The sequence below is a fragment of the Nerophis lumbriciformis genome, linkage group LG20 (assembly GCF_033978685.3).
Source record: "Nerophis lumbriciformis linkage group LG20, RoL_Nlum_v2.1, whole genome shotgun sequence".
NCBI lineage: Eukaryota > Metazoa > Chordata > Actinopteri > Syngnathiformes > Syngnathidae > Nerophis > Nerophis lumbriciformis.
Genome location: NC_084567.2, coordinates 24760001 through 24782352, shown reverse-complemented (window position 1 = coordinate 24782352; position 22352 = coordinate 24760001). Strand labels below are relative to the sequence as shown.

The window sequence follows — 22352 nt, the reverse complement described above, 5'->3', positions numbered from 1 at the left end:
ATTGCATAGATTATGGCTCAATTCGAACACCCCTATATATATATATATATATATATATATATATATATATATATATATATATATATATAAAAAACAATTATTTATTCATGAAACAGACGTTTTTTGTTAACATGTCAAAGGTGGTGAATAAAAATACAAGCATGTTTAACACATGTATCATGTTGTAATTGTATGCATGTTCAAAATAAACTCAAACCATAACAAATGGATTTCTTTCTTTCATGAAGACAAGAATATACTATACGTAATATAGACTCCCCACATTAATGTCTGAATTCATTAACATTTTTTTTCTATGTAGATCCAGTCCTTGTCTGCAGAAGAATAAAATAAGTGGCTTGATTGTTCACAACCAAATAAGATAATAATGTAAAAAGCTTGGTAATTGTAGTCCTCCCTTATCTTGTGGACTAGATAATCTTAAATATAAACATCTAGCCTTCTCTTCACACCATATAAAATATGATATCATTGTATGTATTTTGTTAAACTAACTTTTATTCATTAGGACAGGCATCTTTTTCAATATATAATTAACTGCTGGCAGTATACTCATTTTTACTATTCTCACCTGACCCCAAAGTGATATTAGGAGATGTGACCAGCCTTCCAATCAGTCTTATTTCTTAAATGTTTAAGATTTAGATCTGTGCTTGTATAAAGATTTGGTGTAATATGCAGTCTTAGATATATGATTTCTGCCTCTTTCCATTTAATTTTGGAGTTATGAACTTGTGATTTATTGCAATGTTAATTAAGTGGTAGTATTTCGCATTTTCCCAATTTACTTATACCCTGATATGGTTAGAGTGTCTGCCCTGATATCGGTAGGTTGTGAGTTCAAAACCCGGCCGAGTCATACCAAAGACTATAAAAATGGGACCCATTGCCTCCCTGCTTGACACTCAGCATCAAGGGTTGGAATTGGGGGTTAAATCACCAAAAATTATTCCCGGGCGGGGCCACCGCTGCTGCTCACTGCTACCCTCACCTCCCAGGGGGTGATCAAGGGTGATGGGTCAAATGCAGAGAATAATTTCGCCACACCTAGTGTGTGTGTGACAATCATTGGTATTTTAACTTTTAAACAGCCATATTCAGTTTTTACCATACTAATATAGTTAAGAGAGGAGTCAACATGTGGCAGGTAGAGAATTATGTCATCACAATACATCGATAGCCTATTATACTGAAAACCCATTTTTATACCATGAATGTTATTGTCACTTCTTATTTTTGCAGATAAGGGTTCAATAATCAAATTAAATAATAATCCAGATGTAGGACATCCTTGTTTTGCTCCACTTTTTTAATTAAAATGGTTCTGAAATACGATTATTGTTTTGACTGATGCCATGGGCCTTGTATAAAGCATCTTAATTAATTGTTTAAAATGATCTCCAAATCCGAATTTACGTAATGTGCAAAACGTAAATGACCAATTTATGCGGTCGAACACCTTCTCCGCATCAAAAGCCCATACTGCTGTGTAATAAGGGAGACTTCTAGCATAGTAAATAACAAACAATTTCCTTGTATTGTCTGAAGATTGTCGACCTTCCATAAAGCCAGTTTGGTCAGTATGAATTATTTTTCCAATAACGCTTAATAAGTGTGTGGCTATGATTTTTGCCAAGATTTTATTGTCCATATTGGCTAGGGATAAAGGACGATAGTTACTGCAAATCAATGGGTCTTCATCCTTTTTGTGTATCAATGAAATAAGGGAAAAATTGAAGGTTGGAGAAAACAATTGATTATTAAATGAAGATTGATACATTTGTAATAAGAGGAAACAAGTATTCACTGTATATTTGATAAAATTCTGAGTTGTAGCGATCCGGGCCAGGAGATTTATTTTTTGCAAATTAATGTATAGTTTTTTGAATTTTCATTATTTGTGTAAGTTCCTACAGTGATTTTTGGTCATGCTCTGATAATGATGGACGTTGTATTGCGTTCAAATATGTCTGCATAGCTTCTATGCTACAATCTTTCTCAGGTTTTTATAAATTTGTATAAAATGTTCTAAATGTTTCATTGATTTGCTTGGGATCAACAGAAAGACTACCATCTGAAAGTTTAACAAAAGTCCTCAACTTTGACACCCTGCCTCAAGCCTGTGATGTTCTTGCATGGCATTAACATATTTCCAACGACAACATTATACAGTATATAGTAATATACTGTATCAGCATTTGATTTAAAAACATAACCCTGTACTATAGAAATGATTCAATGATTATCATAATAAAATAAATGTATCTTAAAAAATATACCGTATTTTCCGCACTATAAGGCGCACCTTCAATGAATGGCCTATTTTAAAACGTTGTTCATATATAAGGCGCATAGAATAGATGCTACAGTAGAGGCTGAGGTTACTTTATGCATCCCTTAGTTGCGAGACCTGTTGTGGCTCAATATTGGTCCATATATAAGGCGCACCGGATCATAAGGCGCACTGTCAGCTTTTGAGAAAATTGGAGGTTTTTAGGTGCGCCTTATAGTGCGGAAAATACGGTACTTGACATCAGTCATCAGTTTTTTTCCTTTCTTATTATGATCAATAATATTATTTTGTAATATTTCCTTACACTCTGAAGGTCCACCTAACACTCCCTTCTCTTCCCTGACTTGTTTAGTTATCATGTTCAAATAAAATTGTTTGTTTAAAAATTAACAGGCTAATAGATTCCACTTATTCATGACTTTACCTGAGCCTCCTCAGTCCACCTTTCATTACTTCACTGCCTCACTACTTTATGTATCATCATGTATCGTTCTACTGTAAGACATATTATTGAATATAATGTCACACATGTTAATAAATGGTTGCGTAAAATTAGATGTCTTATTTGTATCGTAGTGTAAACATTACTCACATTGGAGTTACTCTTTTTAAGATAAAAGCAACTCCTGCTGCTGTTTCATTCTTTTTTTAGTGATGGCATTTTGCTATCTGGAAGGGAATAACAAAACATTTTAGCGAGTGTTGACATTGTCACGGCAGCGAGACCAGACCACACACCGCCCGCACGGCACGGTCGAAAACTGTTTGTGTCCTCCATGCAATCGCCCCAGAGTGCTTCCACCTGAACCCAATTAAATGAGGTTACCATGGTAACCGCACCATCGCAACGGTCCCATCCCTGCCAACACTTCCTGGTTCTCAAGAGGAAGTGGGCGGAGCAATCTGCCGAAAAGGAAATTCAGCATGAACTGAGGCCAGCAATCAATTAGAGAAAACTATATAAAAACAATACAAACAAATAAGGAAATTTGGCTCCAACACTGACAAAGTTAGTGATTAAACATTGGACAAGTAACCATGCCAGAATTAAGATGACTTAACTCAAAATACATTGTTTCTAAATATGAATATAAACAAACGGCACGGCGTTATAAATAAGCAATATAAATAGCCATGTTCTCAACACACCGTCTGCTTGCTAGTGTCATCCTCAGACTCCAGCTCTATCTCGCCCTCTCCCCCTAACCCCAACACTCAGCTAAAAATAAAATAATAAAAAGCACAGATACTTCCAGAGTATATTTTTTGAACCGCAGAGCCCTTCCCTACCAACAACAATACAAATCATGCAGACTTTGTGGGAGCCAATAACGATTACTTTGGGACAAATGATGGTCCAGAACCTTATATAAATGGGTTATACTTGTAGAGCGCTTTTCTACCTTCAAGGTACTCAAAGCGCTTTGACACTATTTCCACATTCACCCATTCACACACACATTCACACACTGATGGCGGGAACGGACGTGACTAGGTTGGTAGAAGCTGGGGATCGAACCAGGAACCCTCAGCGCCATTATATATTTGATCCTGAATATAGGGAGGGTGAGCTACAAGTTTTAAAAGCTCTGCTAAACAGATCCACTTTTTTTGGAACACTAAACACCATGTAGCTGTATTGCCAAGTGCTAAACAAGAAATACAAACTACAAACATAATAAAACGATCGCATACTGTATAATGTCTGCTCTTACTGTGATGGCGACAGATAGGATGTCGATATTTTCCCATTTAGAAGAAAACATTATTTTAATCTACATGACAAAGGATTAAAAAAGTTTCTCTTGACACCGTCTTCTGTTGTAGTGTTTGTCTCCATCTCCTGGTAGAAACGGAATGTCACAGATGAACAACTTCTAGATTTAGGGCTAAATCCTCCTAATATCCAGATGAGAGGCATGATTTCCACCCGAACAACAATATTGCTACACCATCCTTCACTGGGCGCCGCTTCCGGCTGGACACTAACGGTTACACCTTGAAGTCAAGCGCCGCAATCAGAACAGAAGAAGAAGAAGCAGAAGAAAATACATGTCTCAGACATGGCGAGTAAGAAGAGGAAATAAGCATTCTATGTCTGTTGTTGTATAGGCCATGTTTAACCAGTCTACATGTGCTTTGTGGACTTGGAGAAGGTATTCGACCTGTAGGAAGTGCTCAGAACGTATGGGGTGTCGGACTGTTTGATTGTGGCGGTCCGCTCCCTGTATGATCAGTGTCAGAGCTTGGTCCGCATTGTCGGCAGTAAGTCGGACGCGTTTCCAGTGAGGGTTGGACTCCGCCAAGGCTGCCCTTTGTCACCGATTCTGTTCATAACTTTTATGGACAAAATGTCTAGGCGCTAGAGATGCGCGGATAGGCAATTATTTCATCCGCAACCGCTGCAGAAAGTCGTCAACCATCCGCCATCCACCCGATGTAACATTTGATCAGAACCGCACCCGCCCGTTGTTATATATCTAATATAGACGATGCAAGGCATTAGTGAGGTTATAAAGCTTTTGCCTGTTAAAGAAAGGAGACTGATCCAATGCAGCACAGACATTCGCGTGCCACGCTGTCACGGCCCAGACGCACACCAGTGCGCAATCATATGGGAGCCGCGCTGAGCGCACCTCCAAGCGCGTCTCGCTGCCGGCGACGGCCGCGTATGAGCCCGACGCTCCAGCGCCATCCATTTTCAGGGCTAGTTGATTCGGCAGGTGGGTTGTGACACACTCCTTAGCGGGTTCCGACTTCCATGGCCACCGTCCAGCTGCTGTCTATATCAACCAGGGTGAGCCCCACCCCTTTCGTGAGCGCACTGCGCGCGGAGTGACCCCTGTTACGCGCCCCCGGCAATGGGGGTGGCGGGCAGGAAAGCTGCGCGGGCGGAGCGCGCGGAGTGACCCCTGTTACGAGCCCCCGGCCACGGGGGTGGCGGGCAGGTAAGCTGCTTACCTGCTGCGTGTGACGCCGGCCGCGGCGAAGGCGGACGAGGCGGGGTTTCGGTGCGGTGGGCGCGGTGGTGATCCTGGACGTGCGTCGGGCCCTTCTCGCGGATCGCCTCAGCTACGGCTCCCGGTGGGGCCCTCTCGGGGGAAGGGGCCTCGGTCCCGGACCCCGGCGAGGCGTCCCTTCTCCGCTCCGTAAAAGTGTCCATCTCTTTTTTTTTTTTTCTTCTGTTGTGGCATATGCAGTAGGTGCCTGCTCGTTTTTCGTATGTGGGTAACAACATTTAACTATGTATATATATTTCCGAATTGGTTTAATTGCCACCCGCCTGAATCTATTTAAAATCTAATTTTTTTTTATTTCAACCACCCGACCCGACCCGACCCGCGGATAAAATCTAATTTTTTTAAATTTCATCCGCCCGATCCGCGGACTCCGCGGGTGTGCCCGCAAACCGCGCATCTCTACTAGGCGCAGTTAGTGTGTTGAAGGGATCTGGTTTGGTGGCTGCAGGATTAGGTCTCTGTTTTTGCAGATGATGTGGTCCTGATGGCTTCATCTGGCCAGGATCTTCAGCTCTCACTGGATCGGTTCGCAGCAGACTGTGAAGCGACTGGGATGAGAATCAGCACCTCCAAGTCCGAGTCCATGGTTTTCGCCCGGGAAAGGGTGGAGTGCCATCTCCGGGTTGGGGAGGAGATCTTGCCCCATGTGGAGGAGTTCAAGTACCTCGGAGTCTTGTTTACGAGTGAGGAAAGGGTGGATCGTGAGATCAACCAGCGGATCGGTGCGGCGTCTTCAATAATGCGAACGCTGCATCGATCTGTTGTGGTGAAGAAGGAGCGGAGCCGGAAGGCAAAGCTCTCGATTTACCGGTTTATCTATGTTCCCATCCTCACCTATGGTCATGAGCTTTGGGTTATGCCCGAAAGGACAAGATCACGGGTACAAGCGGCCGAAATGAGTTTCCTCCGCAGGGTGGCGGGCTCTCCCTTATTGATAGGGTGAGAAGCTCTGCCATCCAGGAGGAGCTCAAAGTAAAGCCGCTGCTCCTCCAAATGGAGAGGAGCCAGATGAGGTGGTTCGGGCATCTGGTCAGGATGCCACCCGAACGCCTCCCTAGGGAGGTGTCTAGGGCACATCTGTCCGGTAGGAGGCCACGAGGAAGACCCAGGACACGTTGGGAAGACTATGTCTACCGGCTGGCCTGGGAAAGCCTCGGGATCCCCCGGGAGGAGCAGGACGAAGTGGCTGGGGAGAGGAAAGTCTGGGCTTCTCTGCTTAGGCTGCTGCCCCCGCGACCCGACCTCGGATGAGCGGAAGAAAATGGATGGATGATTACTTTTATTTGTAGCATACACTGCATAGATTAATGGTTAATTTATGCAATGTATGCCCTTTTTGTTTTATTTTCCATCCATCCATCCATTTTCTACCGCTTATTCTCTTAAGGGTGTGGGGGGCACTGGAGCCTATCTCAGCTGCATTCGGGCGGAAGGCGGTGTACACCCTGGACAAGTCACCACCTCATCTGTCTGTCTATCTGTGTTGTTTTATTTTATTGTTGTTAACTATCACCACCATCCACCATTTGCAAGGGTACTGTGGACTGCTCTTTAGTTTGCTACTTTACTTAACCTTGCTACTGTTAAGTAGCAAAGTTATTTGTTTGTCAAATAAATTAACACATTGTGAAAATAAATTAACACATTGTGAAAATAAAGTATTTCATTTTCCTCTTTTTGTGCCTTGCGGCCATTTAAATATCTCCCTAATTCTGAGGTCTCAAGGTTGGTAAATATGAGGGGTTTTTTTGTTTACACTAATGCCATGTAAATAAACAATACTCGGTCAGAACTACCTCTACTGGATGTATTATTACTAGAGATGTCCGATAATATCGGGCTGCCGATATTATCGGCCGATAAATGCTTTAAAATGTAATATCGGAAATTATCGGTATCTGTTTCAAAAAGTAAAATTTTTGACTTTTTAAACGGACGTAGGGAGAAGTACAGAGCGCCAATAAACCTTAAAAGGCACTCCCTTTGCGTGCCAGCCCAGTCACATAATATCTACGGCTTTTTACACACACGCAAGTGAATGCAAGCATACTTGGTCAACAGCCATACAGGTCACACTGAGGGTGGCCGTATAAACAACTTTGACACTGTTACAAATAATGATAAACTGATTCGGAAAGCCAGCCAAACTATTGGCACGCAGTTGGGGGCGTTTGTGTCAGTGAGGGACAGGAGGACACTGGAAAAACTGCTGGCCATCATGGACAATCCTGCCCACCCACTCCACCTGACAATTATGGGACAGCGGAGCTCATACTCAAACAGGCTCCTTCAGCCTCCTTCCCGCACTGTGCGATTCAAGAACTCTTTCATTCCACACTCCATCCAGCTGTATAATCACTCGCCATATAGCAATAGATGATATCTGCCTATTACCTGACACCTTCTATGTTAGCTACTTCTATTTTCTGCTGGATCTACTCTCTATTTTATGCTTCTGCTGTCACATATACTGTTTATACTGTAATATTGTACATGGTCATTGGTATATATTGTATACCGGTATATGTTATAGGCTTCACGGTGGCAGAGGGGTTAGTGCATCTGCCTCACAATACGAAGGTCCCGAGTAGTCTTGGGTTCAATCCCGGGCTCGGGATCTTTCTGTGTGGAGTTTGCATGTCCTCCCCGTGACTGCGTGGGTTCCCTCCGGGTACTCCGGCTTCCTCCCACCTCCAAAGACATGCACCTGGGGATAAGTTGATTGGCAACACTAAATTGGCCCTAGTGTGTGGATGTGAGTGTGAATGTTGTCTGTTTATCTGTGTTGGCCCTGCGATGAGATGGCGACTTGTCTAGGGTGTACCCCGCCTTCCGCCCGATTGTAGCTGAGATAGGCTCCAGCGCCCCCCGCGACCCCAAAGGGAATAAGCGGTAGAAAATGGATGGATGGGATGGATGTTATAGACATAATATAATATATATGTATATATAATATACTGTACTCATGTATGTATTCCTATCTATGTTAGATTTTTTTATCGCTATATAAGTTTATTTATACCTGCATTGTCCTTTCCATCCTTACACTTTCCATCATTGTAACTGAGCTACTGTGTTTAATTATTTCCCTTGTGGATCATTAAAGTTTGTCTAAGTCTAAGTTTAATATGCGCCACACTGTGAACCCACACCAAACAAGAATGACAAACACATTTCGGGAGAACATCCGCACCGTAACACAACAGAACAAATACCCAGAACCCCTTGCAGCACTAACTCTTCCGGGACGCTACAATACACACCCTCGATACCCCACCACCACCACCTGAACCCCGCCCACCTCAACCTCCTCATGCTCTCTCAGGGAGAGCATGTCCCAAATTCCAAACTGCAGTTTTGAGGCATGTTAAAAAAAATAATGCAATCTGTGACTTCAATAATAAATATGGCAGTGCCATGTTGGCACTTTTTTTCCATAACTTGAGTTGATTTATTTTGGAAAACCTTGTTACATTGTTTAATGCATCCAGCGGGGCATCATAACAAAATTAGGCATAATAATGTGTTAATTCCACATTATATCGGTATCGGTTGATATCGGAATCGGTAATTAAGAGTTGGACAATATCGGAATATCGGATATCGGCAAAAAAGCCAATATTGGACATCTCTAATTATTATTTCTACTTAGAGATGTCCGATAATATCGGCCGATAAATGCTTTAAAATGTAATATCGGAAATTATCGGTATCCTTTTTTTAATTTTTATTATCGGTATCGTTTTTTTGTATGTTTTTGTTTTTATTAAATCAACATAAAAAACACAAGATACACTTACAATTAGTGCACCAACCAAAAAAACCTCCCTCCCCCATTTACACTTATTCACACAAAAGGGTTGTTTCTTTCTGTTATTAATATTCTGGTTCCTACATTATATATCAATATATATCAATACAGTCTGCAAGGGATACAGTCCGTGAGCACACATGATTGTGCGTGCTGCTGGTCCACTAATAGTACTAACCTTTAACAGTTAATTTGACTAATTTTCATTAATTACTAGTTTCTATGTAACTGTTTTTATATATTTTACTTTCTTTTTTATTCAAGATTTTTTTTTTAATTTATTTATCTTATTTTATTAATTATCTTTTTTAAAAAGGACCTTATCTTCACCATACCTGGTTGTCCAAATTAGGCATAATAATGTGTTAATCACACGACTGTATATATCGGTATCGGTTGATATCGGCATCGGTAATTAAGAGTTGGTCAATATCGGAATATCGGCAAAAAGCCATTATCGGACATCCATACTTCTACTAATAGATTCCAGCTCTGCACACTCACTATTAGGGGCGTGTTGAGTGGAACATCCTGGTAGTTGCAGTGCTCTTGCTTTTACTGTAAACACACTTATGGACCTAAAAGACTAGCTTTAGTACGGAAGTGCGGAAATTGCGCCTTTTTGACTTCCTCCTAATGACGACCCGTGCGCAGCTGAGCAGAAACTCACGTGACTCATGTACTCCATTAATCATCAATAATGGATGAAAGCTCGGCAAACATTTATCGACTTTACATGGCAACCAAGCTCAAATACACTTTATGTTTTGCTAACAATACACAATTCAACGGAACATTGAAACATAATGCGTAGCAGTTTGTGTCGGAACACAGAGGCCCAGAGGATGTAGTTACGCGAGGACGGTAAATCGATGTGGACGTCCAGATGGTTTACTTACCTGAACAGCCCTGGTAAAGAAAACCCCCGCGCCCGAAGCCAGTTTTTTCACATTAAAATCCATGCTGCCGGACTGTGCTGGGCGTGCACAGGAACTGTCCTGCCGAGGGAATCCTCTGGATCAGCTGAAATGATGGAGCAGCAGACCGAGGCAGTAATCCGCCTCATCGACGATCGGAAATCGACACTTCGCCCTGCATTTAAAGAGACAGACCACACGACTTGCAAGTCACGACTTTTCCACTAAAACCCTGCAGCACGGACTTGAATAATAACTACGTGGACCATAAACACGTCACAGTTTCCCTAAACATTTTAAGGCTACGATATAGCCTATAGCTATAGTTTCTTAGCTTGTTTTTTACGAATGTATTTATTACAGTAATATGTGACACCACATTAGAGCATTATCATAGTGAATGGTTTGAAAAAGTATAGATAAACAACATTTAAATTTCGTTTCACATAATTATAAAACGTGTGACAACATTTTGTAATACGACTGGAAACTCCAAAAAAAAAAAAATGGTTACATATACACACACACAAAAAACAAAATCATGCATCTACAGGCAAACTTGCCAACCTTGAGACCTCCGAATTCGGGAGATGGGGGGGGTTTGAGGTGGGCGGGGTTAAGGGGGAGGAGTATATTTATAGCTAGAATTCACTGAAATTCAAGTATTTCTTATATATATATATATATGTATATATATATACATATATATATACATATATATCCATCCATCCATTTTCTACTGCTTATTCCCTTCAGGATTGCGCTGGAGGCTATCTCAGCTACAATCAAGCGGAAGGCGGGGTACATCCTGGACAAGTCACCACCTCATCACAGGGCCAACACAGATAGACAGACAACATTCACACTCACATTCACAAACTAGGGCCAATTTAGTGTTGCCAATCAACCTATCCCCAGGTGCATGTCTTTGGAGGTGGGAGGAAGCCGGAGTACCCGGAGGGAACCCACGCAGTCACGGGGAGAACATGCAAACTCCACACAGAAAGATCCCGAGGCCGGGATTGAACTCACGACTACTCAGGACCTTCGTATTGTGAGGCAGACGCACCAACCCCTCTTCCACCGTGCTGCCCATTTAAATTTCGTTTCACATAATTATAAAACGTGTGACAACATTTTGTAATAGGGCAGGAAACTCCAAATAAAAAAAAAATGGTTGCATATACACACACACAAAAAAAATCATGAATCTAGATCAGTGGTTCTTAACCTTGTTGGAGGTACCGAACCCCACCAGTTTCATATGCGCATTCACCAAACCCTTCTTTAGTGAAAAGTAATTTTTTTTTTTTTTTTTTTCAAATTCAAGACAGAGTTATATGTTTTTTTTTTACTGGTGCACCAAATGAGCCCTGCGATGAGGTGGCGACTTGTCCAGGGTGTACCCCGCCTTCCGCCCGATTGTAGCTGAGATAGGCTCCAGCGCCCCCTGCGACCCCAAAGGGAATAAGCGGTAGAAAATGGATGGATGGATGGATGGATGCACCAAATGAATCGTGCATGAACATCACCTTGTTCAAAGAACAAAACCAACGCAGTGCATGAACTCACAACAAATGACACACCTGCAAATCAGATGGAAAATTAGAAGGAACATAGTTTGGCGGTATCCATAATACGTCGATAGGGAGAAGTTTTTATTTACACGATGAGTCGGGTGTGTCTTGACCTCTGCGGTGGAGGCTCCGCCGAACCACTGAGGCCGACTCACCGAACCCCTAGGGTTCGATCGAACCCAGGTTAAGAACCACTGACTAGATGCATGATTTTGTTTGTGTGTCTGTCTGAGAGAAAGACAAGCATTATTGACCTACAGTTAACAACTAAGTTATTTCACTTTACCTTTTTTTGTACTTTGACACCAGGGGTGTTTTTTCTTGCCCTGATGTGGGATCTGAGCCGAGGATGTCGTTGTGGCTTGTGCAGCCCTTTGAGACACTTGTGATTTGGGGCTACATAAATAAACTTTGATTGATTGATTGATTAGTATTAGAACCGGCCCGCACGGCACCGCCGCCTAATGCTGTTTTGCACGCACCAATACTCCATCAGTGTTGGCGCTAGGAATTTTCAAAATGGGGTCCCAGGGACCCCATCAAATCATAAAAAATGAGGTCCCAGAGTAAATTTTTGGGGTCCCACTTTAGAAAACAAATTATACATGTATGCATTATTCTGTTATATAAAGTTAAAGTACCAATGATTGTCAAATGCAGAGAATAATTTCGCCACACCTAGTGTGTGGCGAAATTATTCTCTGCATTTGACCCATCACCCTTGATCACCCCCTGGGAGGTGAGGGGAGCAGTGGGAAGCAGCGGTGGCCACGCCCGGAATCATTTTTGGTGATTTAACCCCCAATTCCAACCCTTGATGCTGAGTGCCAAGCAGGGAGGTAATGGGTCCCATTTTTATAGTCTTTGGTATGACCTCACAACCTACCGATCTCAGGGAGGACACTGTAACCACTAGGCCACTTAGTAGTAATATCTCACATTATATATTGTGTTTGGGAAAAAGGTTGTCATAAACGTTACTTAATTCATTAAAAAATAATAATACAAAAGAATACAAATGTTTATGCATATGTAAATGTATTCAGTTATAAACATTCATTCACTTTCTTCTTTCCTCCATGGATCTAAACTTTACCAGTATTTTTTTCTATATTATTATTGTAATATTTTCAGAATGTGTTTGTTCTATTTTTGGCCAAAGTAAGACAAAGAAAACAATCGAAAGTTGTCTTTATTTTTTAGTTTTAATGCCATGATTTTAATAGTTTGGCTCGCGTGTGCACAGATTTTCCTCCATGCGGCCCCTGAGCTAAAATAAATTTGACACCCTTGATCTATAACAAGGGTGCCCAAACATTTTGCCTCCAAGGGCCAAAGTGAAAATGTGCCAATGGTCCGCAGGCCAAATAGCAATTTTTACGATGCAACAGAACCACAAGTGAGGAAATAACCTCATGTAAAAAATAAGATAGTCGTGATTGTCACACAGACTGTGTGCCTAATTCAGTTAACATGCATTTATGCATCTTTTATGTAAATGTTTTACCTCAAAACATTTAAAAATGTTACTTTCTGCAGATTTTTGCCACTTCCAAGTGTTGTTCTGTAACCAGTTCTTCTTAGATATTTCATGTGATTGCTTTCAAATTTTACCCAGACAGATTAGGATTATGGAGGATAATACATTTCAAAGCATTTAGGTTGTCATTATAGGACGAAGATGATCTTTTTACATAGAGCATCAAAAAGTCACAACTTTACCATAGGGCGAGGTTTTAAAAAAAAAATCTATAGATTTTACGATTAAAAAAAAATAAAAATAGCACTTCAGTCACCGGATCATTACTATAACATTTACGTTGGTTTTTTTTTACACCAAATGACTGCAAATTGAAAAACTGTACCCCTGTTGTTTTTACATTAAAATTCTGGCGAATGAGCTGCCAGGGTTTTACAGTAAAATCAAATTACTTTCTTACAGCTTGAATGAGGTCAGTATGAATATGTTACATTTGGTAGCCACCCTTTGGCGAATTGACACAATGGGACAATTTGGCCTGTGGCCCCCGGGCATCCCTGAGCTATGCGTCGATCATAATATTTTATTAGAGCGTACCAAAACACGTATTGGTATGTCAGACTTAGCCTTGTCTTGGTTTAACTCTTATCTTACTGACAGGATGCAGTGCGTCTCCCATAACAATGTGACATCGGACTATGTTAAGGTAACGTGTGGAGTTCCCCAGGGTTCGGTTCTTGGCCCTGCACTCTTCAGCATCTACCGTATTTTTTGGAGTATAAGTCGCACCGGAGTATAAGACGCACCGGCCGAAAATGCATAATAAAGAAGAAAAAAACAATCATATATAAGTCGCAGTGGAGTATAAGTCGCATTTTTTGGGGAAATTTATTTGATAAAACCCAACAGCAAGAATAGACATTTGAAAGGCAATTTAAAATAAATAAAGAATAGTGAACAACAGGCTGAATAAGTGTACGTTATATGAGGCATAAATAACCAACTGAGAACGTGCCTGGTGTGTTAACGTAACATATTATGGTAAGAGTCATTCAAATAACTATAACATATAGAACATGCTATACGTTTACCAAACAATCTGTCACTCCTAATCGCTCCTGAGTATAAGTCGCACCCCCGGCCAAACTATGAAAAAAAACTGCGACTTATAGTCCGAAAAATACAGTACATGCTGCCGCTAGTTGACATCATACGCAAATACGGTGTTAGCTTTCACTGTTATGCTGATGACACCCAACTCTACATGCTCCTAAAGCTGACCAACATGCCGGATTGTAGTCAGCTGGAGGCGTGTCTTAATGAAATTAAACAATGGATGTCCGCTAACGTTTTGCAACTCAACGCCAAGAAAACGGAAATGCTGATTATCGGTCCTGCTAGACACCGACATTTATTTAATAATACCACCTTAACATTTGACAACCAAACAATTACACAAGGCGACTCAGTAAAGAATCTGGGTATTATCTTCCACCCAACTCTCTCTTTTGAGTCACACATTAAGAGTGTTACTAAAACGGCCTTCTTTCATCTCCGTAATATCGCTAAAATTTGTTCTATTTTATCCACTAGTGACGCTGAGACCATTATTCATGCGTTCGTTACGTCTCGTCTCGATTACTGTAACGTATTATTTTTGGGTTTCCCTATGTCTAGCATTAAAAGATTACAGTTGGTACAAAATGTGGCTGCTAGACTTTTGACAAGAACAAGAATGTTTGATCATATTACGCCTATACTGGCTCACCTGCACTGGCTTCCTGTGCACTTCAGATGTGACTTTAAGGTTTTACTACTTACGTATAAAATGCTACACGGTCTTACTTCAGCCGATTGTATTGTGCCATATGTCCCGGCAAGAAATCTGCGTTCAAAGAACTCCGCCGTATTAGTGATTCCCAGAGCCCAAAAAAAGTCTGCGGGCTATAGAGCGTTTTCTATTCGGGCTCCAGTACTATGGAATGCCCTCCCGGTAACAGTTAGAGATGCTACCTCAGTAGAAGCATTTAAGTCCCATCTTAAAACTCATTTGTATACCGTACTCTAGCCCAGGGGTCACCAACCTTTTTGAAACCAAGAGCTACTTCTTGGGTACTGATTAATGCGAAGGGCTACCAGTTTGATACACACTTAAATAAATTGACAGAAATAGCCAATTTGCTCAATTTACCTTTAACTCTATGTTATTATAAATAATTAATGATATTTATCTTTGTGGAAACACTGATCATCTTAATGATTTCTCACAATAAATATATATAGAAACAGATAAATATCAATATGCAACACTTTATTTTTATATTTTCTCTAAGTGCACATTTTTCAAATTGAACATTTTCAAATGATCACTTCTAAGACAGTCTTGTGAAATCACAATATCCCATTTTAACTAGCTAGCCACTAACATTGTTTAACCAGTCATGAATTACTTTGCACCATGTTTGTACAAATTATAACTCATGTAAAATACAAAAGTCAACTCTCAAATTTTTAAATAAATCATGTAACACTTTGAACTGGACACTAAATCTGTTATCTGTTTCTTTGTCAGTTAGTGAAGACCAAGTCTTTAAAATATTTTCATGGATTTTCAAATTCTATTTGAGTTTTAATTGTCTCTCTTAGAATTAAAAATGTCGAGCAAAGCGAGACCAGCTTGCTAGTAAATAAATACAATTTAAAAAATAGAGGCAGCTCACTGGTAAGTGCTGCTATTTGAGCTATTTTTAGAACAGGCCAGCGGGCTACTCATCTGGTCCTTACGGGCTACCTGGTGCCCGCGGGCACCGCGTTGGTGACCCCTGCTCTAGCTTTTAAAGTGTCCGCCCTGAGATCGGTAGGTTGTGAGTTCAAACCCCGGCCGAGTCATACCAAAGACTATAAAAATGGGACCCATTACCTCCCTGCTTGGCACTCAGCATCAAGGGTTGGAATTGGGGGTTTAATCACCAAAAATGATTCCCGGGCGCAGCCACCGCTGCTGCTCACTGCTCCCCTCACCTCCCAGGGGGTGAACAAGGGGACGGGTCAAAGGCAGAGGACAAATTTCACCACACCTAGTGTGTGTGTGACAATCATTGGTACTTTAACTTTAAATACACCCCCTTTTTAGACCAGTTGATTTGCCGTTTCTTTTCTTTTCTGCCACCCTCTCCCTTGTGGAAGGGGGGACACAGGTCCGGTGGCCATGGATGAAGTGCTGGCTGTCCAGAGTCGGGACCCGGGGTGGACCGCTCGCCTGTGCATCAGTTGGGGACATCTCTGCGCTGCTGACCCGTCTCTGCTCGGGATGGTTTCCTGCTGGCCCCACTATGGACTGGACTCTTACTATTATGTTAGATCCACTATGGACTGGACTTTCACAATATTATGCTAGACCCACTTGACGTCCATTGCACCGGTCTCCCCTAGGAGGGGGGACCTGGGGGGGTCACCCACATCTGCGGTCCTCTCCAATGTTTCTCATTATCAACTGGGTTGAGTTTTTCCTTGCCCTGATGTGGGATCTGAACCGAGGATGTCGTTGTGGCTTGTGCAGCACTTTGAGACACTTGTGATTTAGGGCTATATAAATAAACATTGATTGATACATACAGTCGTGGTCAAAAGTTTACATACACTTGTAAAGAACATAATGTCATGGCTGTCTTCAGTTTCCAATAATTTCTACAACTCTTATTTGTTTGTGATAGAGTGATTGGAGCACATACTTGTTGGTCACAAAAAGCATTCATGAAGTTTGGTTCTTTTATGAATTTATTATGGGTCTACTGAAAATGTGACCAAATCTGCTGGGTCAAAAGTGTACATACAGCAATGTTAATATTTGCATGAATGCATTGTAGCTGAGATAGGCTCCAGCGCCCCCCGCGACCCCGAAGGGAATAAGCGGTAGAAAATGGATGGATGGATGGGCATTGAGTACATAAAAAATGACAACAGCATACACTTTGTTTACCACTCCATCTTTATTGCTTATTCACTTTACACTAACGGTTTTGTAATATTATCAAATTCACTCACATTTGGTTGAAGTATTTGCAATTAAAAACAAAACCAATTAAAAAAAATGAACAGATGGAATAAGAAAATGAGAGCCCCAGTTTGAAGTACAAATAATGTGAAATTGTAGGGGGAACCTAAACAGTAGCAACAACCATGAACATTGATCATCAACTGGCATGAATTATGAGTGTGTTAGTTAACTGTGAAAAGAAGTCAATGGTGCACTGTTTAGAGGTTAGGAAAGAATGGGAACCAGCTCTCACTACACACACCAAAGTGAAGACCTGGCAACATAAATCACAAATTATACTCCTGCATGTAGGAACCAGCAAAAGCTACACTGGCCCACTACTCCCCCTGCAAACCCTCTTGCACAGCGTGACGTACACCTCTAAAAAAATATAAACGGACCTCAAAGGCGGTCGGCCTGTAGAACAATATGTCTGTAAGCTCAATAAAGCTTACATCCCACCTCCATGAAGATCTTCACCTCCGATTTTGGATAAACATTTGCAAAAAAAAAAGAAAAGAATCAGTTCCAGATGCAATAACACTACCCTTAAGAGTTCATTGCCATCGTTTGTTCACAACTGAGGAAGACAACAAGCATAACGGTCAACAAGAAATGAAGAAAAGGTACAAAATCGTAGTCCGGGGTCTTCCGGTTGAGCATGGACAGTGCAGGGTGTGCTTAGCGGGGGGCTCTGTGGAAATGTGACCTTTTTTATGTTTTATTGGCACTTTTGCTAACTCCACCCTTCAACTGTACCATAATGTTTACTAAAGGGTCGTACGCAGCTCCTATTTTTGCCGCTCCAAGCCTCGTGCGTCTCCGGATCCAGAAATTATACAGGACTCTGTTGGAGACTTGGCCATTTTCAGGTGCATAATTTCGAACATAGACGAAATACGAGCCGACATCCTCGAAAATCTTAAATCCCTCGTCAGAGGAGAGATAACGGCTGTTATAGAACCATTCGAGGAAATTCTCTTTTCCCATAGTGGGGCCATCGCTAGCCTGGAGCTCGCTGCTAATAATAACGAGCTGACCGGACTCCGTGCTCGCATCAAACAGTTAACTGCCACCGCGGATCTCCTCTCTTAAAAATGCGATGAATTGGGAGGGCCGTTTGAGGGGGAATAATATCCCTCCCTGAGGGCTGTGAGGGCCCCGGTCCGACTGAGCTTCCCGCTCAGTTTTTGCACGATGTGCTGAAGCTTGACGACAAGCCCATGTTGGACCATGCTCACCGGACCCTGCATGCTCAGCTTAAAGATGGTGAACCTCCTTGGATGCTCATCGTACGAGTGAATTTATTTCAAGTCCGGAACCAGATTCTACGACAGGCGGGTGAGGCTTCTTCGCTATCCTATATTGGCAAGAGGATTTCGATTATTCTCGACTTTACTCTGGCTGTGGCTCGGAAACGAGCCGCCTTTGCTATGGTGAAGAAAAAGTTCCATTCATGTCCATGTTTCATCCCGGCGACGTTGCAGATCACTTTATTCAATGGCCAGACTCACAGATTCGTGGACTCAGTACAGGTGGCTGACTTTGTGGAAAAAAATATCAAAATGGTAGTTGCACCGGACTCCGTCTAAGAGGCTCGCTAACATGCTCACTGATTGCTGCTGTCAAGTCCTTGAGGACTGCAAATCCCGGGAACATTGGATACCTTATCTATAAAACCCAAAACTAGTTAAGTTGACAGGTTGTGTAAATCGTAAATAAAAACAGAATATAATGATTTGCAAATCCTTGTCAACCTCAATTGAATAGACTGCGAAGACAAGATACTTAACGTTTGAACTGGTAAACTTTGTTATTTTTTGCAAATATTAGTTCATTTGGAATTTGATGCCTGCAACATGTTTCAAAAAAGCTGGCACAGGTAGGTGGCAAAAAAGACTGAGAAAGTTGAGGAATGCTCATCAAACACTTATTTGGAATATCCCACAGGTGAACAGGTAGGTGCCATGATTGGGTATAAAAGCAGCTTCAATGAAATGCTCAGTCATTTACAAACAAGTATGGGGCGAGGGTCACCACTTTGTGACCAAATGCGTGAGCAAATTGTCGAACAGTTTAAGCACATTTCTCAACGAGCTATTGCAAGGAATTTAGGGATTTCACCATCTACGGTCCGTAATATCATCAAAAGGTTTGGAGAATTTGGAGAAATCACTGCACGCAAGTGGCAAGACTGAAAACCAACATTGAATGCCTGTGACTTTCGATCCCTCAGGCGGTACTGCATCAAAAAGCAACATCAATGTGTAAAGGATATTACCACATGGGCTCAGGAACACTTTAGAAAACCACTGTCAGTAACTACAGTTTGTCGCCACATCTGTAAGTGCAAGTTAAAACTCTACTATGCAAAGCGAAAGTTATTTATCAACAACACCCAGAAACGCCGCCGGCTTTGCTGGGCCCGAGCTCATCTAGGATGGAATGATGCAAAGTGGAAAAGTGTTCTGTGGTCTGACAAGTCCACATTTCAAACTGTTTTTGGAAACTGTGGACGTTGTATCCACCGGACCAAAGAGGAACAGAACCACCCGGACAGTTGTAGACGCAAAGTTCAAAAGCCAACATCTGTGATGGTATGGGGGCGTATTAGTGCTCAGGGCATGGGCAACTTACACATCTGTGAAGGCACCATTAATGCTGAAAGGTACATACAGGTTTTGGAGCAACATATGTTGCCATCCAAGCAACAACTTTTTCATGAACGCCCCTGCTTATTTCAGCAAGACAATGCCAAGCCAGATTTTCTGCACGTGTTACAACAGTGTGGCTTTGTAGTAAAAAAAGTGCGGGTAATAGACTGGCCTGCCTGTAGTCCAGACCTGTCTCCCATTGAAAATGTGTGGCGCATTATGAAGTGTAAAATACCACAACCGAGACCCCGGACTGTTGGACAACTTAAGCTGTACATCAAGCAAGAATGGGAAAGAATTCCACCTGAAAAGCTTCAAAAATTGGTCGTCTCAGTTCCCAAACGTTTACTGAGTGTTGATAAAAGGAAAGGCCATGTAACACAGTGGTAAAAATGCCCCTGTGCCAACTTTTTTGCAATGTGTTGTTGCCATTAAATTGTAAGTTAATGATTATTTGCAACAAAAAAAAAAGTTTCTCATTTTGAACATTAAACATCTTGTCTTTGCAGTGTATTCAATTGAATATAAGTTGAAAAGGATTTGCAAATCATTGTAGTCTGTTTTTATTTACGATTTACACACCTTCACTGGTTTTGGGTTTTGTATAAGGCAGTGAAGATCATCACATTCATTAGGCTACTGGGTTTGCTCTTGGCTCATTTTCATTAACAGTACTACTATTTGCATTTGTGGAAGTCTTGCCTTGCCATTTGATTTGGTTCTGCCTTGACTACTATTCGAGTGCGTATAAGTGCTCTTTGCTAATAATAAGTTGTAACTATATGGCCTTTTTTTCTTTCTTTTTTGTTTGAACATTTACCTAGTGCACTTCACTTGTTAACGACATTTCCAATCCTACTGTGCAATAGTGTAGTATAGGCGCAAGGGGGGGTTAGAAAGGCATTTGATGTGTTTGATTGATCCTGTTTTGTGGCTAAAAATTCAATAACAAATGTTTAAAAAAAAGAAAGAAGAAAAAACACAGGGTGTCCAAGGAGTAAGTATTCATAAAATGTTGTCAAGGTTGCCAGGTCTGGAAGTGCATTTAAATGTAGACTGTAGACTGAAGCATATCAGCTGCTATTAATATCAGTGGCAATAATGTGAATATTGACATGCAGAGATGCAGAGAGGACAATAAGATTTTTATATAATAAACATTTTAAATTGCTATTATCTTTGACTTCGAGATCGCTATCCAACTAATTTACCTTTTTTTTTTTTTAAAAAGCGTTAACATAATTGACACCTTACCAAATCTTTCTAGTATGTGCATCCTGACCAAACTGAAGATATTTTAAGGGGCCACAGACATTAGCCCCTGCTCAGCAGCACCTCCTGAAGTGTAGATTAGGGTCAGTTTTTCTTTTTCTTGTTCTAATGCAGGTTATTTTCTTATTTCTGTAGAATAAGCCGCAGGGTGGTAAAAAAAATGTGGCCTGCAAATGGTACTTTGACAGCCGGATGGATTAGTTTGGGTGCTGCACATAAATACTAAATACAAACACCCACTAGTTTTTAGGAAAATCTGTAAGATTGGATATATTTATAATAATACATCAATAATGAATTGATCAATGTCTGGGGGAACAAGTAGTATTCCACAAATAAAACTGTTTAAAAAGTTGTTTTTTTTAAATAAAATCACATGACAATGACTTACATACCTAAAAATTGTACTCCCTGACAAATACATTCAAAAGCTCTAAAATTAAATGACTGATTCCCCTCGGTTTTTGACCATCCAACTTCGTATGAGTAGATTTCCGATGAAAATGTGGCCAAAAGTTTCCCTTGGTTTTCATGTGCCATCTCAGTTATCGTAAGGCCAGACATTGTGCACAACAAACTAGTCCGTTTGCCTACTCTTTGTAAGAGGGTAAATGCAATACAGTAATAAACCAAACAACATAGTTCTGTACGTCATGTCAAAAGCAACACAAAAACACTTGCTTGAAGATGAACAGTGCCACATTTATAGATCTGGGATCTTGACCTAGGATCATTTAGAATATAAAATGAAAGTCTACTTTAAAAACAATGAACTGTACCAGATTGCATCATATTTCAGCAACGTGGATTGGATCAAATCGGATCACATCCCACTAAATCAAAACGCTATACAGTATTTTAAAATATTTCATTCTGTATTCTCCATGTGTGTAAATACATACATATATATGTATAGTGTACATAGTGTATTGCACACCTCTAAAAGAATTAGAGATTGAAATGTAAGAATTTAACATGAAAAACCCCTGTTTGGAAATATCATAACCATACACACACACACACACACACACACACACACACACACACACACACACACACACACACACACACACACACACACACACACACACACACACACACACACACACAGATATTTATATATATATATATATACATACACACAGATATATATACATACACACAGATATATATATATACACACAGATATATATATATATATATATATATATATATATATATATATATATATATATATATATATATATATATATATATATATATATACACAG

At 40.9% G+C, this 22352-nt stretch overlaps 1 protein-coding gene across 2 annotated transcripts in view; it reads right to left on the bottom strand.

Annotated features, from left to right (window-relative positions):
- sh3glb2b (SH3-domain GRB2-like endophilin B2b) overlaps positions 1–10224 on the bottom strand; it is a 66748-nt gene extending 56524 nt beyond the window's left edge. For both annotated transcript variants that reach the window (XM_061980652.1, XM_061980653.1), the window contains exon 1: positions 10045–10224. In XM_061980652.1, coding sequence (XP_061836636.1) covers positions 10045–10107 — 63 coding nt within the window. In that variant the 5' untranslated portion in view covers positions 10108–10224. The remainder of the gene's footprint in view (positions 1–10044) is intronic.
- Positions 10225–22352: the final 12128 nt, after the last annotated feature.